Genomic DNA, 18,689 nt, shown 5'->3' with positions numbered 1-18,689 from the left:
CGCATAACGGTGCCTCCCACTCCTAACCCACCGAGACGCCGCAGCATGATACCGTGGTCTACAGTATCAAAAGCCGCTGAGAGGTCCAAAAGAACAAGGACAGAGGAATAACCTCTGTCCCGGGCCCTCCAGAGATCATTAACCAACGCGACCAATGCCGTTTCCGTGCTGTGTCCCGGCCTGAAGCCCGACTGGTATGAAGGTGGTGCATAGATGGAACCAATTACAGTTCTCCATCATCCGTAACGTGACTCAATATTCTGTTTCTGTTCTTTCCAACCACACCAGGAACTTCTTGCAAGACGAAAATATATTCGTTTTTATGATAATAATGGGCAGAAAGGCTATGAAGCTTTTTGTTTTTTACAAGAAACCTATTCATGTGTTGAATGAATACATCCCTTTCCTATTTATTCTAAAGCTAAATATGGTTTACAAGAAATAATACAAATCTTCCCATATGGCTGAGCAATATCCTCAGATTTTGTTACATAAGGTGCATTTTGCCTTGGGAATTCGTGGCAGGAAAGAAGACTGATCTTAGCAGGCATAAACCAGAAACAAAGCCGCAATCATTTAAATGTTCTCAAATTTTAATGACTGGCAGGCTGAATAGGTTGCCAATTAAAAAAAAATCCTTGAAGTCACAAAGGACAAAAATCATGCTAAACAGAAAACAAATAAAACACCAAAGACAGGAATGGTTTCAGTCAAACAAAACCATCTTATTTATTTTATATTTCAAATGTTGAAACTACCGACCTCACACAGAAAGCAACCTAAATAACAGTTTTAAAGCTGAACTTTTTTGAGTAAGTAGAAACATGTCTAGAATTGTTAGATCTCAAAAAAACCGGTTTGAAGTTTCCATTAATCAGGTATAATCTTGCTGTGTCTTTTGGAGGAGGTCAATTGGCTACTTAAACCCTGAGGTTTGATGCTGTCCCCAGCCTCCTGTGCGCAGCATTTTTCCAACCACAATTGCTGAGAACTGGCACTAGCCAAAGTCCCCTGACCTCCATCCATTTTCATCATCACAGAATGCACAATTATATTAATTCCAGCAGGGACCTCAATTCTTCATTAACCAGAGTTAGGAATTTTTATAAGTACCTTAGTATCCAATATTTGTTTGGATTTTTCATCTTCTAAGCACTAGGGAAGGGGGTGCATTAGAAGCCTGAAAGCTCAAGTGAAATCACGGCGCATGGGATAGAGGGCTATCTAGATCAGGAGTGTCAAACTCAATTTCATTGAGGACCGCATCAGCATTGCGGTTGCCCTCGGGGGGCGGGCGGGTATGTCCAGGGTAGGTGCGGTCTACTGGGTGGACGTGGATGGAGTGGGAGTGGCCTACCGGGTGGGCATGGCCAGCTCTACATCGTTCGCGTCAAGGGTGCCTGTGGGGGCCTGGGCAGGAGTGGGACAGATCTGAGGGTCTCTGGCAGAAGGGGGTGGGACCGGGGCAAGCGCCAAGGCATGGTCCATTTCTTCCTTCCTCACAAAGGGTACACTTCCCCAGCATGCACCCAGGGGGCGGGGCCGTTGCAGCAGGGGCTGGTTCCTCGCTGTTTCTAGACGGCCTTGTGGAGCTAAGACTGAATGCATTTCAGCATAGATGGCCACCACAAAATAGTACATTGGCTCCCGGCCGGCCTGGGACAGGGCCAAGGTAGCGGGGGCCATTGCCTCACTGTTTCCAGGATGGCTTCGCGGGCCACATGAAACCACTTCGCGGGCCGCATCCGGCCCCCGGGCCTTGTGTTTGACATGTCTGATCTAGATCTTCCTCCAACCTCTTCCATGACCCCAATTAATTCATATCAAACAGCCAGAGGGAAGGAAGGAACAGCTGGAGATGATTACTCTGGGAACACGTCTGCTTTATACTCAGTCCATTACTAGCTCATCTCTAGGCCCAACCATTCTACTTTGGAAAAAAGGATATAGGGTTGATCGGGAAAGCTAAACAGGGTCAAACCTGTTCAATATTTAGATCAGGGGTAGTCAACCTTGGCTCTTTTATGACTTGCACAGCTGGCTCAGGAATTCTAGGAGTTGAAGTCCACGAGTCATAAAAGAGCCAAGGTTGACTACCCCTGATTTAGATGGAAGACAGTCTGGATATCCTAGACTAGGACGTTAAAGAAGGCAATAACAAATCACCTGTCACTGGATGAAGCCATCAGTGGAACTTGACTCAAGGGCATCTTTCCAGCATGATGCACGGGCCAAGCCGCTAGGGGTAGGTTCTCGTGACACACCCAGTTTTGGCTTATGCTAATTAGGGGTAAAAGAGGTAAGCATATAAATAACTGCTGACAGCAATCTGCCCGTTTCTTTCTACTGCAACTAAAGTCTTGGGTACTATTGAGTGACCAGCTTGCTGGTTAGCCTATTTAAACAAACAAAAAACAAATACTGCCACCATACATGGCAGTGGGGAAAGGCCACCTTAAGTTGTCTACAGGTGGAGGAGATGTAACCAAACCAGAAATCAAACAGAATTGCTGGAGAATCAATTCTGGTTTGTGCCTAGTCTTACCACTCAGCTCAGTATCCAGATGCTAGGATTTAATTATTGTTTGTTTACTCACTGGGATTGGGCAAAACCCAAAGTCATGAACGAAGTAAATTACTTTAATGCAAACCATGGCACTGGATTGCTTTGAAGCAGAATTATAAAAATGTTCCCTATGATTTGTTCTAGAAAGCCCAAAACATTATCCTTCTCCTTCAGGATTAGATGTTAGAACTGAGGTAGGGCAGCAAAATATGTAATCCAAAAGAAAGAGAAGTGAAAGAAAAAGAAATATACCCTTGTATATTGTTGTAAACATGTGTTTGAAGGAGACATCATTTTCTACGAGCATAAAATAACAATATTGATTTTACTGTATCGCTTAATTCTAGTCTCAATTTCCTATTATTGCTATCGAAAAAGAGCAGAACAGAGATCTAATATCTGGAAAAGCCAATTCTTTAGCCAAAGGATTACCAACTGCTGAACCTCTTGCTTTATCAAATACATCTAATTGGGCATCTTATTTAAGTCACTACTTCTCTGGGTTCTAAACTAAAGACACGCAAAAATAGTATCAAAAGTCACTCAGGCACAGAAAGCGTTCACATACAATAAGGAAAATACTCTGCCGCTGATGGGTATATTAAAAAAAAAAGGACAATAAAGCACCATTGCATTTAAGGAAAATCTGTAGGTACTTTATTCACAGAAGATTAAAAAAGAAATTTGTAGCTCCAGAGGAATGAAGAAATATAGAGAAGAATGTCACTGCAGAATTAAGTGTTATTGAATATTTTTAATACAGAGACGACATGCAGAACCTACGAAAGAAAAGTATATGAGGCTATAAACAAAATCCATGGCAGTGATGTTGCCCTCATCTTAATATTCAACCATAAATGGAAGAATTCAGTAATCCTCAACTTAGTGACTGTTCAAAGTTGTGACCTACTGGAGTTATGGCCTTGCTCCGAAGCTCTGACAGTCGGTCCCAACCCCGCACTTCAGATGCTACGCAACATGGACACATTTAAAGCTATTTGCACTGTCCTGTGGCTAGGTGACTGCATTTTACATTTTTGCCAAAACCCGGAAGTTACTTCTTGTTTTTGATAAAACCGCGATAGCAAACAATGGGTTCATTTAACTGTCATGTTTGCATAACATCAGCTACATTAACGACTACCGCAAAAAAAATCATAAAATCAGGTCGGTCATGTGATCAACCTGATCTATTACCATTATTACCCGTATTAGCAACTTACCCTATAGTAATATTTCATCAATGTACAGATCCAGGCTGTATATGGTATTTGGTGGGATTACAGTACTTAAGTATACCGTACAGTTCAAAACAGAAATATAAAGAAGCTTCCAGAGATAATCCTACTGTCACCTCATATCTGAGCATTTCTGTATAGAAATTAATTTCACAAAGAAAAATTAAGTATACATCAAGCTGGTAAGTTTCAGAGTAGAGTGAAGTTATCAGAAAGGAGAGCTGGATGGAATAGAATCAGGCCTACTCTTTCCAGCACTCAACTCTGGACATAAATCACCTAACAGATTTTCTACATAGCTGTCGCTATCATATGAAATGTCATGCACTTTATGACTTGTGACCTATGCATGGAACAGCCTGAATTAGAGTTGTAAACAACAACATGCTTGGTCGCCTATAGCAATGAAACAGAAGCCCCATACTCACTATGACACTTCAGTGCCCACTATTGAGTTTAAAGAGATTAACGTCAAATAACATCATACCCAACATGAATGTAATCAGCCACACAAAAACCTATTGATGATTAAACAAAAATGCATTCTTTTTAGTGCATAAAAGTTTGCATGAACACTGCTAGTAAGATTTATAAAGTCTATTTGTATGGGGTTATCCAATGCTTTCTGAAATAGTCTAGCATTTATATACATTCACTGGTATTTCTGATAAGATTCAATAGATATTTATTTCACACGATTCAAGATTTGTAGTTTCCAATAGGAAAACAGCATTACTATGTAGAAGGTTAGTTATCTGCAAAGTAACTCTTCAAGAGAGCCACAATATTAACTCTGTTTAGCCATTTAATAAAAATTAGTCCTACTAGGATCAGGATTGGTTCTAATACACCAGCCTCTTCATCAGTGCTGTATGAACATTCTCCGTTTACTCTGTTATCCAACACTGAACTATTTAGTCACCAAATTAAAGGGATTCTAATCACAGGAAGAAGTAGAATTGCTGTATAGAAAGTTTCCCCAGAAGTTTGTGAATTGAGGGAAGCACCCTCATAATAAGAATATTAACAGCACAAAATAATCTTGACCACAGTCAATCAACTCAACACTGATCAGATTTATGTCTACATATTTCTACTTGGCGATTGGCAAGTACATTTTCCACAAAAATATTTTAGATATTAGATACAGAGTCTTCCTAGGACATTCACAACTTACGTGTGTCTTTCTCGGTCACTGCTCTCATATTCCAAGATGACAATCAGACGTGGGTAATGGCTGCAGATGTCACCATTCACATTGTGGATCAGGCTGTAGCAATAATCCCTGCTGAACAATTCAAGGCAGCATTTTTCAATGTGTTCTACCTGTATGGGTAAAAACAGTTATTACAAATGTAATGCTGCACGTCTCATAAAAGTACTTATACCAGGGGTGTCAAACTTGCAACATCACGTGACATGTCATGACGTATCGCAACTTTTTTTCCATTGCCGGCAATGGGGTGGGTGCAGTTTTGCTATGATGCATCCGGCCCGTGGGCCGACAGTTTGACACCCCTGTCTTATACATTCAAGTGCAATAGCCTTAATTTTAGATGCTTAACAACCCAAAAAAGGATGCAACTAAACACCAATATTTAATATTAAAATACAAAAAATTAAAGCATTTTCCCATGGATTTGCAAGGTAGTAGCCATATTTATTCATGAAATAGCGTTCATTTGAAATGCTTATCATTCAAAAGACTAACGTTTATTGGTAATTGGCAAGGAAACCTTTAAATAGAAATGGGTCGTTACACAAATACTAGAATAATTTCCCCACAAACATCAGGGTTCATGAGATGAAACTGGAATCTACAGTGTTAGGATGTCTGCACTGAATAGTTCCTAGCAAATTAGGGAACAATGTCCACGACTTCATACAACAACAAAAATCCCCCAGCTGCTTTTCAGTTCTCTAATTTTTTCAGGAAGCGTCAAAAAAAACAAAAAAACATAAATTTGAGGCAAACACTCCCTTAAAAACAAGAACGGCAGAACAAAAGAGAACCTTTCTATCAGGGACGTGTACGTAATAATGCAAGACCGCCTCCTACCAAACACCTCCCTTCGACCAGTCCGCTCCCACAGAGAGGGCCTCCTTAGGGTGCCGTCGGCCAGACAATGCCGGCTGGCGACCCCCAGGGGGAGAGCCTTCTCTGTGGCAGCTCCTGCCCTCTGGAATGACCTACCCCCCCCCCCCGACCTACGTACAGTTGCGGACCTGCGCCTTTTTCGCCGAGCCCTGAAGGCCCATCTATTCCGTGCGGCTGGCCTGGCGTAGTTTGATTATGTTTCAGTGGGGTTTTTTGTATGGGTGTGTTTTTAGAACAGGTCTGTTATTTAATTCGATTTTAGAACAGAAATCTGTGTATATTTATCGTGGTTTTTATTATCGCCTGTTCACCGCCCTGAGTCCCGTAAGGGAGATAGGGCGGTATATAAATTCAATAAATAATAATAATAATAATAATAATATAATAATAATATAATAATAAAAATAAAATAATAATAATAATAATAATAGTAATAATAATAATAATAAAAATAATAAAATAATAATAATAATAATAATAATAATAATAAAATAATAATAAATAATAATAAATAATAATAATAATAAATAAATAAATAAATAATAATAATAATAATAATAATAATAATAATAATAATAATAATAATAATAATAATAATAATAATAATAAAAATAGCAACAAATAAGGCGCCGCTTCTTTAATAGGTATGCAACGTGCAGACGACCACACTACTATGCAAACCTTCCTTAAATGCTCAAACTTAAATCGGCTGATCTATTTCTCTGTCCTTAAGGCTGGCTTATTGCTCCAAGTTCCCAGCTGCGGAAAAGCAACACACCCTTTCTCCGTAGGGCAGTTTTGAAAGTCCCGCTCAAGAGGCTTCCCAGGTTGGGTCTGTACGCAGCCTTGGCGACACCCGGAGCCTCCCCCGTCCCCGTCTTAAGGGGCCAATGCATGGCCCTGCCGGGAAGGCTGGTGCCACGGAGCAGTCCCGTGAAAGCCTCGCCGGCTGCTCCCGGCGCAGGCGGGACGCCTCTTCCTTCCCTCACCTTATTATTGCCGCTGCTCCCGGCGCTGCCGCCTGCTGCTCCCCCGCTTTCCCGGGCCCGGTACTGCGCCCTGGAAAACTCCAGCAGCAGCTCGCCCAAGGCGCGCTCCCCGGAGCCAGCGGCCTGCAGACAGGCGGAGCCGCTCCGGGCACTGGCCATCCGCACCTCCGCAGTCACGGGCCCGAGCCCCGGACTCTCTGCCCCAGCGCCTCCGCCATCCCCAAGCTCCTTCCGCTTCCGGACAGGCGACGATGACGCCATTAGAAGGCGACAGGACCTTCCCCGCGAGCCCGCCTGGAGGGAACTCGAAAGCGCCCTCCCGTTCGCCGCCGCCGCCGCCACCCCTTTACAGATGACAGGGGAGGGCGTGGCTGGGTCTCTGGTGGGCGTGGCTGGAAGTTTGGAATCCTCCAGAAATGTGAGGGTGGGGTGAGACTGGGACTGTGTTGTAGCAGAGCCTAGGACCCTATTTCTGGCTGGGGAATTATGGGATATCCACACACCTTAAATGTCTATGGCAGTGTTTCTCAACCTTGACAATTTTAAGGCATGTGGACTTCAACTCCCAGAATTCCACAGCCAGCAATGCTGGCTGTGGAATTCTGGGAGTTGAAGTCCACATGCCTTAAAATTGTCAAGGTTGAGAAACACTGGTCTGTGGCAGGGGGTCTTCAAACTTGGTCCTTTTATGACTTGTGGACTTCAACTCCCAGAATTCCTCAGCCAGCATGCCTGGCTGAGGAATTCTGGAAGTTGAAGTCCACAAGCTGAGGAATCCTGGGAGTTGAAGTCCACAAGTCATAAAAGGGCCAAGTTTGAAGACCCCTGGTGTATGGAAATTCCCAGTCATCCATGTCATGGATGTCCCAAAGGTGCTTTTTCAAGAGGCAACTGGACCTTCTTGTTTTCTTTGAAGACGTTTCGTTTCTCTGAGCTGAAGAAGCTTCTTGGATAAGAAGCTAAAGGTCTTCAAAGAAAAACAAGAAAGTCCAGTTGCCTCTTGAAAAAGCACCTTTGGGACACACAGTTTAAAGCCACTAAGGTTGAGAAGGGCTGATGCCATGGTCTAGCTAGCCTACACACCATATTATCCTGAAAGCTGAGTTTCTATAATGACCTGATGCCCCATTGCAGCTTAATCTAACATGGTTTGTTATGCTATCCCCAGCCAGAGAGAAGTCAAATATTTAAAAAAAGAGATGCAAGGGAATTGGATGCAGGTTATTTTAATGCAGGGAGGGGAAAGCTATGAGATGTCACCATCCTAACATCTCTCAACAGGTTCAGAATCTGTGTGGCCAATGGTGCAAAATACTGAGAGGTGAAATTCAGCGACATGTGGAAAGTCATAAATGGCTCTGCATCCTTCAGGGTCATTTCTTCATCTGTTACTGTTACTTCATTCTGTTAACTTCAGTTGCTGACTACGATAGCAGAGGCACTCAGTTCCAAGGCTGTTTGATAATGAGCGGGTAGTAGATTATAGAAGAATAACAATGTTATATTAATGGAGAGATGAATTATTGGAAGATTAGCTTGGCTTACTTTGCTATTGCTAACTTTGTGGGTGTGCCTTCAAGTCACTTTAACTCCTTATCAACTGCCTGGACTAGACCTTGCAGTTTTCCTGGCAACGTTAGCCATTGTCTCCTTCCTAAGATTGAGAGAGAGGGACTGGCCCACCTCACCCAGCTGGCATTAGGCTTAAGGCTGGCACTAGAACTCACAATCTCCCAAGTTTGTAGCCTGGTGTCGTCTATGGAGATTCTCAGTCATCCAGATCACAGTTATCCCAAAGATGCTTTTTCCCAAGGCAAATGGACTTTCTTGTTTTTCTTCGAAGACGTTTCACTTCTCATCCAAGAAGCTTCTTCAGCTCTAACTGGATGGTGGTGTTGGAAGGAAAAGTCTTCATCCTGGTTCAGTCCAAGCCGGAGATAAACAACATGGCGACTGCTTTAGAAAGAAGGTTGCAGTTTATTGAAGAGGAGAGCCAGATAGAAAGATGGTTCTGGCAGGAAAGAGGGAAAAAAGGGCCGAGCACATGTAGGAAGTGGGTTTTTATACCCTCTGGAGCCTTTTGTTTTGAGTTGCTTCCTGTTCCTGTGGCATGAACTTTGACCTGAGTCTGAGTGTGCTTTTCTGATAGTCTGATGGTGATGGGTTAATCCTGTTATGACCAAAGGTCATATCCTGCTTCCCTGAGGCTGGGGCTGATGACTCTTAGAGTTTGGATGGGGTATGTAGATTTTAGGTCTTTGTCTTCTTAATCTCCTAGCTCTCTGGATTTACATCTGCATATCTATAAGAGCTGGTTTCTGCTTGGGGAAGGAAGACTAGGGGCTATTAAGAAAACTGGGCATACTTTCCTGCCTCTTTAAGATCCTTTGAGGAAATATATTTTTTTCTGCCCTTTTAATATTTCCTTCTCTGGGGGGGCTGACTTCCCACAGTGGGGAATGGAAGCCTGGTGTTCTAAGTACTACTGGAGCAAACTGGCTCTACCTGCAAACTAGCTAGAAACAAAACCTTGATGAATATCCCATTTGGCCTGCTTGCATTGCAACCACTAGATGGTGCGCAAGAACCACTTTGTTGTCTTTCCATTCCTTGAACGAGCATCTTGGTGAACAGCCCTCTTCTAATGGGTTTCTATACAGTCTCTGCTACCCTTCCACAGGAGGGCTGATGCAGCTTACATTGTAAGCTGGAACGTCCCTGGATCAAATATCACCAGTAATGCCAGGGTACCCCTGTTAGCTGCCCAGCTTCTTTGTTTGCCATCCTCTGCACCATCCCGAAAGCATCACCTATAACAGTGGGTCTCAACCTTTTTAATGCCGCGACCCCCAACCGGTCGTAAGTCGAGGACTAAATCAGTCATAAGTCGAGGACTAAACCAGTCGTAAGTCGAGGACTACCCAACCGGTCGTAAGTCGAGGACTTTCCCTGCCCGGGAGCGCCGTGCATGCGTGGTTCCGCCCCCTGCGCCGGCCGAGGCGTAGCTGCCAAGCGGCAGAGACGGAGCAGGCCGACCACCAGCTGGCCCAGCTCAAGGGAGGTAAGGCACCCGCCGGAAAAGGGGGAAAAAAATGGCGGACAGCCTTGCTTGGCGACCCCCGTGAAATGGTCGATCGACCCCAAATGGGGTCGCGACCCATAGGTTGAGAACCGCTGACTTATAAGAACTCTTGGATCTACCTCAAGTGATCTCTAAATGCTAAGTGGTAATGATATAAAACTGCACTGCAAATTGAAATGTGCTGTGTCTCTCATTATCTGCAGACTGTGAAATAGGAGAGAGGCACTCTCAGCATGCCCATATCATAGATCATATTCAGTGACCTGAATAATGCCGTGATGCTCTTCAGCTGAAAACGTTACCAGTGACTGCGTAAAATACAGTTGCTAAGAAAACGACAGTGTGACATGTGAGTTTTAGTGGCCTGGCTTGGCTGCTGTGGTGCAGGCATGAGTCAGTAGGAAGGAAAAGAGGAGAAGAAGCTCTGGTGTAGCCTTGGAGTGCTAAGGGACGGTTGCTGGAATTGGGTATGTCTAGTTTAATGAAGAGAAGGACGAGGGGGGACATGATAGCAGTGTTCCAATATCTCAGGGGCTGCCACAAAGAAGAGGGAGTCAAGCTATTCCCCAAGGCGCCTGAAGGCAGGACAAGAAGCAATGGATGGAAACTAATCAAGGAGAGAAGCAACCTAGAACTAAGGAGAAACTTCCTGACAGTTAGAACAATTAACCAGTGGAACAACTTGCCTCCAGAAGCGGTGAAGGCTCCAACACTGGAAGTTTTTAAGAAGAGACTGGACAACCATTTGTCTGAAATAGTATAGGTCAGTGGTGGTGAACCTACGGCACGGGTGCCAGAGGCGGCACTCAGAGCCCTCTCTGTGGGCACGCGCGCCGTCGCCCCAGTCCTAGGCCTTCAGCTGGGTTTTATAAAATCTTTTCGCTTTAGGCCTCCGCTGCCGTGTACAAAAAAAAAAGGTTCAATCAATCAGTCAATTTCAACTTCTCGCAGGAAAAAAAAAAGATCTTGCAAAGTTGGAATTGATTGATTGAACTTTTTAATCCCACCCAGTCTGCCGTTACCACCGCAGCCACGCCCCACCCAATGGACCACACCCAGCCAATGGGCCACGCCCACCCGGCACCCGACGATGCATAAGTGGGTTTTGGGTTGCAGTTTGGACACTCGGTCTCTAAAAGGTTCGCCATCACTGGTATAGGGCTTCCTGCCTGGGCAGGGGATGGTGGACTAGATGACCTCCAAGGTCCCTTCCAACTTTATTATTATTATTATTATTATTATTATTATTATTATTATTATTATTATTATTATTATTATTATTATTATTATTATTATTATAACCAGGTCAATTGTGGGGCAGAGATAGGCAGCATCCCTGTTGGTCAAGCCTTGTACATAGGTGTTGGGCGGTGGGGGGGGGAGAAGGAACCCTGTCTTAGTTGCTGAGGGAGCTGCTCGTGGGCTGGCCTGTGAAGGGGAAAGAGCCCCTGCCACATTTTAGCAAATGTCGCAGAACATAACTGTTGGAGACCCTCTGTTACTAGATGTTTTGACTAGAGAGAAACAACCTAGAAAGTGTGTGTGTGTGTGTGTGTGTGTGTGTGTGTGTGTAGTTGCAATTTCCTGGCCCTGGAAAGGTAAAGAGGATGAAGAAATTGGTGTAAGTCTTCTCCTTGGCAGAAGAGAAATGAAACCTCAGGCAGAAGGATGAACTACACCTCTAGCTGGAGGGAGGCAGGGAAGGAGGGAGACAGCTGATCGCAGACTGACGCTTGGAGTCTTTGGGGAAGCCCCAGATCAGGAATGGCTGGGCAGAAACCCCCAGAGGGAGGCGCGTCATGCAGTCACGATGCAGAGGGTGGACTGACGAGATCCGGGAAGACAAGACACGCTAAGCACACCACTGCAGTAATACAGCCCATTCCCTCTCTATCTCCATGAAAAATTGCAAGGTGGCGGAGGACGTGTGTGTGTGTGTGGGGGGGGAAATGGTAGTTTAGCAACAGGGGTGGCTATTTGCGAATAGCCCTGAAAAAGAGGCACAAAGAAAGTGACGCCTTTGTACATAGACGCTCCTGCTTGTTGTAAATAGTTGTATGCAGTAAGCGAATAATAAAGTCTCCACTGTCTCTGTTATGTTGCGATGTCCTCCTTCGTGACAAAAGCACACCCAGCTGCCACAGAACCCAGGGTCACATTGTTAACAGTGCATACGTTCCTGTCCATGACCGAGGGCCCTAATCCCTTTTTTTCCTGCTTCAGGAAAACGAGACGGGCACAGGAGAGCTCTTTGGCTTGTCTTCTAGCGTTTTTCAGCAGCTTCTTCCGAATTCTCTTTTTTCTCACCCATCTTGTTTGCAGCTCTAGGGATCACCACATTCCCTGGGATCCATCTCTCCAGCGTTGTTTGAGGATCGGTTGCAGAATCTGCACCAAATGCGTCTCCATTCTTAATGTGCTGGGGATGAGTTAGCTCTGTCACCAGCTTGTCTTGTATGGAATAGAGAAGTACTCTTTTCATATGAGAATTGTACGTGCAGTGTCTCAAAGCCTGGGCTTGCAAGGAGGAGATGGTGAGTTCTATTCCTGCCTTAGGCATGAAAGCTAACTGGGTGATTTTTAGGCCAATCATTAAGAGACTGTGAGCTCTAGTCCGTCTTGGGCATAAAAGCCAGCTGGAAGATGTTCAGCCAGTCATTCTCTCAGCCCAACTCACGTCACAGGGCTGCTGTGGGGAGGAGGAGGAGGAGGAGGGGGAGGAGGGGGGGGGGGGGGGGGGGGGGGGGGGGGGGGGGGGGGGGGGGGGGGGGGAGGAGGAGGAGGAGGAGGAGGAGGAGGAAGAAGAAGAAGAAGAAGAAGAAGAAGAAGAAGAAGAAGAAGAAGAAGAAGAAGAAGAAGAAGAAGAAGAAGAAGAAGAAGAAGAAGAAGAAGAAGAAGAAGAAGAAGAAGAAGAAGAAGATTTGCTGCCTTGATTTATTTTCTGCTTTCATTATTTTTATAAATAAATAAATAGAAAAATGAGGATCTGTATAAGTTATCTTTGGCAAAACAAGGACAAAGGGGAGAGGAAAGGAGAAACTAAGAAAGCAACAGCAAGAAGGGAAAGGGATTAAGGTTGATCAAAGGTCACTTGACAAACTAACACAGTTAGCCTTACTTCCACCCTCCACCACATTCCGTGGCTACAAGGAAGGGAAGAAAACAGGAAATGTCGGGGAGATGGTTGGGGACAGCAGAGAGGCAGATTAAGGAAAGCTTGAGGTCCCACAGCACTGAAAAATATTTTTTTAAATACGTTATTAAAGTGTATTGTGTGTAAAATACAAATATAAACAAAATTTTAAAAAAATTAAGGATGAAGAGGAATGCAGAAGGAAAGAAAATAAGTAGTGACTTCTGACTTTTTTCAGTGCAGCAGAGTGCAAGAAACATTACAACCTCAACCTTTTTGTTAAATTCAAAGTCAACATTTTTTTTCAGTTTTGAGTAGAAAGTCCAAGGTAGTTTTCAAATGAAAACTAAATTAGATCAATTTTTGCTTTAATTTAAAGCAGTCAGTTTTGCCATCTCTGGCAACTCTATCACCTTTAAAATCTATTCTTCCAATGTGGGAATTAATGTGTCTTTCCATTTTTGTGCATATAAGATTCTCGCCACTGTCGGCATATATAATAACGTTCTGAATTTTATTTCAAACTAGCATTAAAGAATAATTTTAACAAAACAATAATAAAAATAGTGAAGGCTGTTTTATAATTATCTATAACTCCAGGCCTATATTTGCCCCAAATACAAAGAAATGGTAATCATCTATATAAATAAAAATGTAAATGTTTGTTTGTTCAAAATCTTAAATCTCTGAAAGTTCTTCACCGATTGCTTTGAAATTTTGACACAACGTTGCATTCGAATACGTGCGTGTTTTTATATACCTACTATTATATAGATGTCACACCTGTGACAGGTAAAAATATGCTTTTTTTGAAAAACAGCGCCATCTGTTGGACGTAAAAGCATACCCATTACACATTAAACACATTACAAACGTGCGCTTTCTCTTTTCTTTCTTTTCCATTTAACCAGACTGAGCCACAGCAACGCGTGGCCGGGTACAGCTAGTTATCTAATAAAAAGAGATAGTTTATAAAAACTCTTTGCTTGCATTAGAACTAATTTTAAATGAAACACAAAACAACTTGCATTATGTCTGGTTTGCATTTCAGACCAAACTGAAACCACTTTTTTTTGATGAATTTTGGAAAGTAAACTCTTTATTGATGTTCAGGAGTTATGAAGCTGATGACATTTTGTGCAGAAAACTGTCTTGCAGCATTATTGTCTAGGGATCATTTTGAGTCTGTTTCACCTGATAAAAATGACCTTTTTTTCTAAAGCGGTTTGTTGCCACTGGACTCACGATCTTGGTTCTGCATTTGGGAAAGCAGATGAATTGTTTTATTTCATGATAACTTGATCTGGATGGCATCAACATCCCATGGACACTTTTGCTTGAATTGACCATGGAAGTCCCCAACAAGGTTAATGTTTACATGTTCAGGTGCTCTTTCATCCAAAGTTTACATTTTCACACAACTGTTTTCTGCAGCATCTAAACAAACCAAAATAAAAAAATCTGTGCAGCATTTGTATGTATAATTGCTCTTTAATTGACTCCAAATGACAGAGGACTTCACTCAAAGGACTTCTCCAACACCAGCATTCAAAAGCATCAATACTCTTTCTATTCCTGCTTCTTCAAAGTCCAGGTTTCGCTCCCATAGAATGTCATGGCCTGTACTATTCTGATTTTTGTAAATATAGACACACAGTAGCATTTGATCCCCAAATTGATTTCCAAGGCCCTAATGCTCTATCAAGTATTAGCCTGATAGACAGGGATGAATAGATGATATAGATAGATAGATAGATAGATAGATAGATAGAGAGAGAGAGAGAGAGAGAGAGAGAGAGAGAGAATAGACAGGGATGAATAGATGATATAGAAAGATAGATAGATAGATAGATAGATAGATAGATAGATAGATAGATAGAAAGATAGATAGATAGATAGATAGAGAGAGAGAGAGAGAGAGAGAGAGAGAGATATCAGTGGGTGGGTGGGTGGATAGGTAGATAGATAGATAGATAGATAGATAGATAGATAGATAGATAGATAGATAGATAGATAGATAGATAAATAGATAGATAGATAGATAGATAGATAGATACTAATGCTCTACCAAGTATTAGCCTGATAGACAGGGATGAATAGATGATATAGATAGATAGATAGATAGATAGATAGATAGATAGATAGATAGAGAGAGAGAGAGAGAGAGAGAGAGAGAGAGAGAGAGAGAGAGAGAATCGGTGGGTGGGTGGGTGGGTGGATAGGTAGGTAGATAGAGATAGATAAATAGATAGGCAGACAGACAGACAGACAGACAGATAGATAGATAGAGCCAGGGCTTTTTTTGTCATAGAATGCCCAGAACAGAGTTCTGGCACCTTTTTTGGAAGGAACCTTGTAGGGTAGGCAAGGCGGGTTGTATGACGTGTGAGTTCTGGCACCTTTTCTTTTTACAAAAAAAGCACTGGATAGCACCCCTATGGAAATCCGGCTTGCTGAGCTTCAGCCAAGGTCAGTTGAGAGCCGCAGCCCGGAGCCACGCACAGCCCCGGGCATTTCTTTTACGGGCATGGTGGAGCCTCAGCACCAGGCTGGACCTCAGGAGGCTCCTCAGCACAGAGCAGCTGCAGCAGCTGCAGGTAAATGCAGCTGCAGCAGCTCCAGCCCCTCCCCGGATGCAAAGGGGCACTTTTCAGGTTCCAGCCCCATCGCTGCACTGACCTGTGGGCGAAAACGGGCCTTGCTCTCCAGACGAGAGCCGAGCCCAGCAACCGGAGGGCAGCCATGAGAGCGGCGGGAAGAGCAGGCGGGGCCTTGCCAGGGAGGGCCTCCCCACGCCCTCTAGCAGTGGTCGGAGCAAGGACGCACAGCTGCCAATCTTGCCCTGCTCACCTTGCCCATTCTTATTCCCCCCTCTCAAAAGGCGGTGCTGTAAACTTTACGGCTTTCTGCAAGCAAGTGAGATGAGCAGGAGCACGAGATCGGCGTTTCTGAGCACACGCCGATTCGCGCCCCTGCCCCTGCCCATCTTGCTCGCTTGCCGGTGCCCACAATCTGCCCGGCCTCCCCTCTGCCTGCTTTGCGCAGCTCCTCCTGGGGCCCCCGCACCCGCCGTTAACCCTCCCGCCACCATGCAGGGTAAAGTTGGCGCCCCCGCCCAGATGCCCTCGCCTCCCCCAAGCATTTTTTTACTCACCTGCTTTCAACACAGCAAAGGCTGAGAAGGAAGGAGAAAGGGAATGCTGCTGAAAGCAGGTGAGTAAAAAAACGCTTGGGGGAGGTGAGGGCATCTGGGTGGGGGCGGGAGGGAGACCCAGGCAATGCGTCATGCAGCTCCAGCGGAATCTCCACTGAAGACTGCTTGAGTCTGCCTGCTACCCCCAAGGCCACTGCCAATCAGCTGGAGCTGCGCGCTTTGATCCTGGGCTCTCAGTAGGACCCAGGCAACGTGCAGTTCCAGCTGACTTTGCCACAAGCCTGTGTGGCGCTGCTTCCGCTTCAACTCATCCACTTTTACACTTTTTTTTTTACATTTTTAAAAATATTTTTTTAACATTTTTTTTTACATTTTTTTTCAACCCGTCCTACGCGTACCACCAGCCAGGTGCTCGCGTACCACTGGTGGTACGCGTACCACCGGTTGAAAAGCCATGCTTTAGAGCACTCTGTGGACAGTTTACAATGTCAGCATATTGCCCCCCAACAATCTGGGACCTCACAAGGATGGAAGGCTGAGTCAATCTTGAGCTCTATCGGGATCAAACTCCAGGCTATGGGCAGAGTTTGCCTGCAATACTGTATTCTAACCACTGGGCCACCAGTGGTATAGAATAGGGGGGGAAATCATTTTTGCAATGCTGGCTAACTACTATTGATAGAATTGTCCTTTGTGAATTTGTCTGCCTGTCTTTTAAAGCCATCAAAACTAGTGAATATCATGGGTTCTCATAAAAGGGATCCAGCAGATAATACACTGTATCAAAACCATTTTTTTGGTCTATTGAGATTCTCAAGTCATCCAGATCTTGAGTGTCCCAAAGGGTGCTTTTTTCAAAAGGCAACTGCACTTTCTTTGTTTTTCCTTAAAAAGGTTTCATTTCTCATCCAAGAAGCTTCTTCAGTTCTGAACTGAATGATGAGAAGTGAACGTGAAGGATGAGAAGAGAAACCGTATTCAAGGAAAAACAAAAGAAAGTCCAGTTGCCTTTTGGAAAAGCACCTTTGGGAGCTTTCTTTGTTCTTTCAGAAATGTCTAAATACATAGATTCACTGGATGGTCCCAGGGTCTATTAATATAAGAAGGGGGGAAGATCATATCTCTGTGCAGTCTGTACATAATTGCGTAAACCTTAATCACATTCCCTTTCCTCCAGTCAGCTCATCAAAATTCTCTCAGTTGGCCAATAAATGCAATAAATGAATGAATCGATCAATCAAAATTACAATATGCACCAGCACAATCCAAGTTCTAGGAGAACATGAGCTGAATCCTATGAGGAATATTAATTATTTTATACAATGTATTCTGCTTCTGCTAGTTATGAAAAAGGACAGTGGCTCAAAAACTATTTCCTCTACTTCTGATCATTTATTCCCAGTCCTTCCGCCCTGGGTGTTTTGCAGCATATTGCAATTTGGCTACACGGAGAAAAGCTCTTTACACCACATTGTATTTCTGTTTATACAGGTAGTCCTCAACTTATCACCACAACTGAGCCCAAAATTTGTGTTGCTAAGTGAGATTTGTTAAGTGGCCTTTGTCCCATTTTACAGCTTTTCTTAAGTTGAATCACTGCAGCTGTTAAGTTAGTGATGTGGTTGTTAACCCAGTCTGGATTCCCCCAGTGACTTTGCTTGTGAGAAGTCACAAAAGAGGATCACATGACCCTGGGACACTGCAACCGTCATAAATATGAGTCAGTGGCCAAGCGTCTGAGTTTTGGTCCCTTGACTGTGGGGATGCCGCAACGGTCATAATTGTGAAAAACAGTCATAAGTCACTTTTTTTCAGTGCCATTGTAACTTTGAACGGTCACTAGACAAACTGTTGTAAGTTGAGGACTACCTATACTAGATCTGGAGATCGGGGCCTCTGTCACATCCTGCTGGCCTCTGGCATCTGCTCAAGCAGAGATTCTCAGGAGCAGATGCCAGAGGCCAGCATGATGTGACGGAGGCTCTAGACTTCTGAGACTCTAGAAAGAGTACAGAGAAGAGCAACAAAGATGATTAGGGGACTGGAGGCTAAAGCATAAAAGGAACGGTTGCTGGAATTGGGTATGTCTAGTTTAACGAAGAGAAGGACGAGGGGGGACATGATAGCAGTGTTCCAATATCTCAGGGGCTGCCACAAAGAAGAGGGAGTCAAGCTATTTTCCAAAGCGCCTGAAGGCAGGACAAGAAGCAATGGGTGGAAACTAATCAATGAGAGAAGCAACCTAGAACTAAGGAGAAACTTCCTGACAGTTAGAACAATTAACCAGTGGAACAACCTGCCTCCAGAAGCGGTGAATGCTCCAACACTGGAAGTTTTTAAGAAGAGACTGGACAGCCATTTGTCTGAAATGGTGTAGGGTTCCTGCCTGAGCAGGGGGTTGGACTCGATGACCTCCAAGGTCCCTTCCA

The 18,689-nt window shown here is 44.0% G+C and overlaps 1 protein-coding gene across 1 annotated transcript in view; it reads right to left on the bottom strand.

Moving 5' to 3' along the window:
- The window catches only part of MTMR14 (myotubularin related protein 14), a 110,610-nt gene extending 103,458 nt beyond the window's left edge, over positions 1 to 7,152 (bottom strand). The window contains exons 1-2 of the mRNA XM_015819867.2: positions 6,892 to 7,152; positions 4,982 to 5,130 (exon numbers count right to left, since the gene is read on the bottom strand). Coding sequence (XP_015675353.1) covers positions 4,982 to 5,130; positions 6,892 to 7,152 — 410 coding nt within the window. The remainder of the gene's footprint in view (positions 1 to 4,981; positions 5,131 to 6,891) is intronic.
- Between the last annotated feature and the right edge of the window lie 11,537 nt (positions 7,153 to 18,689).

This window comes from Protobothrops mucrosquamatus, unplaced genomic scaffold, assembly GCF_001527695.2.
Source record: "Protobothrops mucrosquamatus isolate PMUCROS unplaced genomic scaffold, P.Mucros_1.0 scaffold1007, whole genome shotgun sequence".
Lineage (NCBI taxonomy): Eukaryota > Metazoa > Chordata > Lepidosauria > Squamata > Viperidae > Protobothrops > Protobothrops mucrosquamatus.
Note: the sequence above shows the minus strand (reverse complement) of the source record. Positions and strands in the feature narration are given on the sequence as shown.